At 41.9% G+C, this 4,085-nt stretch overlaps 1 protein-coding gene across 2 annotated transcripts; it reads left to right on the top strand.

Annotated features, from left to right (window-relative positions):
* Nucleotides 1-667: 667 nt before the first annotated feature.
* LOC120651183 (cold-regulated protein 27-like) lies at nt 668-3,470 on the top strand. Of its 2 annotated transcripts, none has more exons than XM_039928594.1 (4): nt 668-1,305; nt 1,748-2,168; nt 2,847-2,993; nt 3,083-3,470. In XM_039928594.1, exons 1-3 carry the CDS (start codon nt 1,231-1,233, stop codon nt 2,954-2,956), a joined length of 606 nt encoding a protein of 201 aa, XP_039784528.1. In that variant the 5' UTR covers nt 668-1,230; the 3' UTR covers nt 2,957-2,993; nt 3,083-3,470. The 2 variants fall into 2 exon arrangements, with proteins under 2 accessions (XP_039784528.1, XP_039784529.1); XM_039928595.1 differs by having other exon boundaries at nt 669-1,305; nt 1,748-2,156.
* The last annotated feature ends 615 nt before the right edge of the window (nt 3,471-4,085 follow it).

Here is a 4,085-nt window from a genome sequence, read left to right on the forward strand (position 1 = left end):
ATCTTTATAGGCATGGTGATGAAGATACCAGGGTGACTCTTCAAATCCACGCTCACGGATTATTAATCTCTGTTTTTAAATATATGATACCATTAATTTTTTTTTCAATTTTTATCAATAATTTTTACTTGTCTAATTAGTTGAGTAGAGTATAACAAGATTACTAGATCCATCATCAAATGTTATATCTTGTAGTGTGTAACAAAAAAAAGATAAAGGAGTTTATAAGTAACAGATCTCATCAGTGTTTGTCATGCGTGACATTTCGCTGCTGACGCCAACACCATAATAATAACTAATAAACATTCACACACATTGCATCTGATGTCAAAATCTATTGCTGTGACTAATATCAATGCATCGGAGGATAATAATATTTCTTGGGAAAAAAATCCATTTGAGATCCCTCGTTTGACCTTGCCCTCCGAGCCCCATGCTCGGGCGGCGTGTTTCCCCCTGGCACTGGCAGCCCCCGCCTGGACGCAGTATCTCTGCCCTCCGCGGGCCCCGCCTGCCAGCGCGGTCGCCAAGCCCGCAGAAAATATCGGGCACGAGATATTTTCGAAACCCGAGGCGCCCCACGCCGCCACGTGCAAAAGTACCGCCACGTCATCGTAAAGCCCGGGCTGGTGGGCCCACGGACCCCTTCCTCACCTGCGCCCAGCACATAGGCGCTCCCCCGGACCAGCTGAGATGCATCTGCTCCCCCTCTTCGTCTTCGCCTTCTCCTCCCCCATCTCGTTTGATTTTTCCTCGCGCAGGCGGCAGGCTATAAATAAATTCGAGCCAGCCTCTGCAGAGCTCGATCTCCCGCTCTCTCCTCTCTACCCGAGGCGTGCGGTGCCTCAGATTTTTCCTCTGTTTGCAGCGAATTTGCGGGAGAGCTGTTCCGTCTCCGTCTGAATCTCGAGAAATATCTTGGGCTCTCCGGTTTTATTTCTCCGCCGTTTCCTTGATTTTCTCTGTGTGCGGGGGGTTCTTGGCCCTCGCGGCGAAGATATCATCCAGCTCTTTGCGCGCTTCTCTCCCGATCTTTTGTTGATTTTTATGGGTTTGAATTGATTGCTCCTTCGCCCTCGGAAGTTTCCTGGGTTGATAATATAATATCCAACCGGATAGGCACTTTCCCCATCTCCATTTGGGTTGTTTCCTCTTTGAGAAAGGGTAGCGGAGAGCGATCCGGGCCGTTGCAATTTCCTCACCTCATCGGTTACCCTGGTTCTTGATCCGATGGGGGATGTGTCGTTGAACCCCCAGCCATTGATCAACGACGAGCCACTGACCCTGCCCGCTACTGCTGCCAAGGTAATTGATCAAGATCATTGCTTTACTGATAGAAAGAGCGTTATGCTGATGCGTGCAGCGTGATGAGGGCTGCCCATTCTGTTCGTTGAGTTCCTTCCATTCTGTGTCTCCTTTTATTTTCATTCAGTAAAATGTCCCTTCGGTAGTTAGCTCTCCTGCTTGCATATCACCGTATACTTTATTCGTTGGTGCCACGGACACACTATTGGGCTTAAAACATAGAGCATCAAGATTTATTTGACATTATCTTCGAGGATTTGTCTACAATTTTGATATAAAAGTGACAAAAGGTAGAGAGAAGATATATGAGTATATGACATTGAACATTTGCTCCAGCTAGCAGTTTATCTTTTAATCTATTAACGTTGTACTTCAATAATTTTTTGTTGGTACAAACATCTTGGACTATGACATTGAATTCTGTGTTGTGATTTTTCGGCAGGACAACCAAGTTCGAGACTTGATGTCATCCGGATGGACAAACGAGCGGCACAGTTCCTACATAAGCTTCATGGAGGCATCCTTCGTGGACCAACTATATGGACATCAGAACCATGGGCATGATGTGAATAAGAGACATCTGGGTGACAATGGGTTCAAGGTGATCCAAGAGGGTGTATGTAAGAATATCAAGTTTGAGAGGAACCACCCTCACCATGATGCCAGAATAAACTGCCTGCCTGAGAATCCATTGGTCAGGCGTTTCAGGCCACGCAGTACTGGTTCAAGTCGCCGTGATGATTGTTTCGAAGCTATGGCGGAGGATTACGGGTCAGGTACAGATACGGTCCGAGAGAAGGTCCGGATGCATGGAAGAGAAGTGAGGACTTGTGCCAGACAAAATCTTATTGGTAAAAGCAAAGGTCACAACTCCAGTACTTTGTTTACATAGTTTGTAAATTATTTCTACACTATATGTTTCACTGTGGAGCGATAAAGAGTTCAGAATTATGAAACTGTTCTAAGAAGATGATTAAGCTGCTAGAACATTGCTGCCATTTTACATGTAAATTTGCTGGTAGTTACCATAATCTGCCTAAAAAGAAGTGTAAACCTAATCTGTAAAAGTGAATGTTAAATCATATAATGGGTTTTCATCGCAAAAGATGTAGAGTAATAATTGGGTTTACGTTGAATAACTTGGGGGAATCATTTTGTCTCTAGCTCTTTAACACTCACTGTGTTGTGCTTATCTTATCAGAATAACTTGTTAACAAATTGTTACTGGTCGTCATGCTTAATCATCTCATTTGCGCCTTTTAAGATATTTCCAGATTTGGTTTGCTATTCCACAAGGATTAGCCTGAAGCTAATCATGCAAACAACTGAAACAAGTAGTTGGGTCCTTCCAAATAGTGTGACAAAAACAACATCAACATGCAAATGCATACCTTGTGCGTGTCAGATATCATTTGTTTCTGCTGATGTCAATTGTATATGTCAGATTACTCCATTACTTAACACTACCAATTGTCATCCTACTCTTCTGACCAGGAATGAGGAATTTTAACAAAAGGCATTTTCATTGTACCTTTTTGCAGAAGTATCTGATCAAAATTTTCCTGATGAGGAGGTTGAAGCCAGTAATGAACCATCCAAGAAACAGAGGCCTACATCATCCAGTTCTAAATCAAATGATCAGGGAACGTAATAGGATCGATGATCCTGATCTGTTGTAAGTAATGGAAGTAAGTGATTCACATCATGCTACCATAGATGGTGAATTTATCCTTTGCACAGATGGTTGGTGCTCACCCCCGTTCTCTGAATCTTTCAGGTTTGTTTTTCGTCTGAAAAATCACATGCTGCTACAAAAAGGTGGTGGCATCCAAGGTGCTCCGAAACCTGAAGGATGGCATGGAATACTTATTCTGGGATCGTTCTGAAACTCTCTGTTAGGTCGTGCTGGCAGTTTGAAGTTTTCTTTGGGTGCAAACTGAATTATATCCTGTGTTAGCTCTCGACAGTGGTTTATTTGCGGTGTGAAAGACTGCATTCATAGGATGTTTCTTCACTCCTTGGGTGTATTACCTGATGTTTGTTAAATCAATTTTTTTTTTTGCGCTCTTCGAGCAAATTCGTTTGGAGAATTCGAGCAGCTACTGTCTGCAAAGTTTATGTTAACATTGATGCCTTTCACGGCATTGAAAACGTTTTGAAATGTTCATCCTCTCTTACTTTGTTCAAGCACTCCCAAGAGATGACTTCTGCAACCGCTTGCTGTACCGTGTCGTGACGAGTTAAATCTTCAGCTTGCTTGTGAACCCAGGAAGGGCGGGCTGACGCTGTGATCGCTTCTAATTTGTGTTCAACGGCTCATTTCTCACAGGGTCACACCTCGTGGCAAGCAGGGTAAGCCCCCGTGACTATACATCACATGTGCTACAAAATGTGGAACCATCGCATGAAGTAGCTCGCGTCCGCTGTGGGCTAGTTCGTTAGCGTATTTGGCCCAATACTGGTGCAGCCCGTTTTGTTGTCTGCTTATATATATATATATATATATATATATATATATATATATATATATATATATATATATATATATATATATATATATATATATATATATATATATATATATATATATATATATATATATATATATATATATATATATATATATATATATATACCGCTGCTGCCTTCTTGATGAAGTGATGATCCTCCGTAAAGACATGCAGTCAATGTAGCTACCATACTGACACACATCTTAATTTCTATCCTATTTTTTCATTCTTTTTCTTAATTAAAACTCATGTGACTGTATTTTTCTTTAG

The sequence above is a fragment of the Panicum virgatum genome, chromosome 9K (assembly GCF_016808335.1).
Source record: "Panicum virgatum strain AP13 chromosome 9K, P.virgatum_v5, whole genome shotgun sequence".
Taxonomy (NCBI): Eukaryota; Viridiplantae; Streptophyta; class Magnoliopsida; order Poales; family Poaceae; genus Panicum; species Panicum virgatum.

Excerpts from the sequence above, each read along its gene's own strand:
- LOC120651183 (XM_039928594.1), top strand. The coding sequence starts at position 1,231 with ATGGGGGATGTGTCGTTGAACCCCCAGCCATTGATCAACGACGAGCCA. Across the intron at positions 1,306-1,747 it reads TGCCCGCTACTGCTGCCAAG|GACAACCAAGTTCGAGACTT; the intron begins GTAATTGATCAA and ends ATTTTTCGGCAG. Across the intron at positions 2,169-2,846 it reads TCTTATTGGTAAAAGCAAAG|AAGTATCTGATCAAAATTTT; the intron begins GTCACAACTCCA and ends ACCTTTTTGCAG.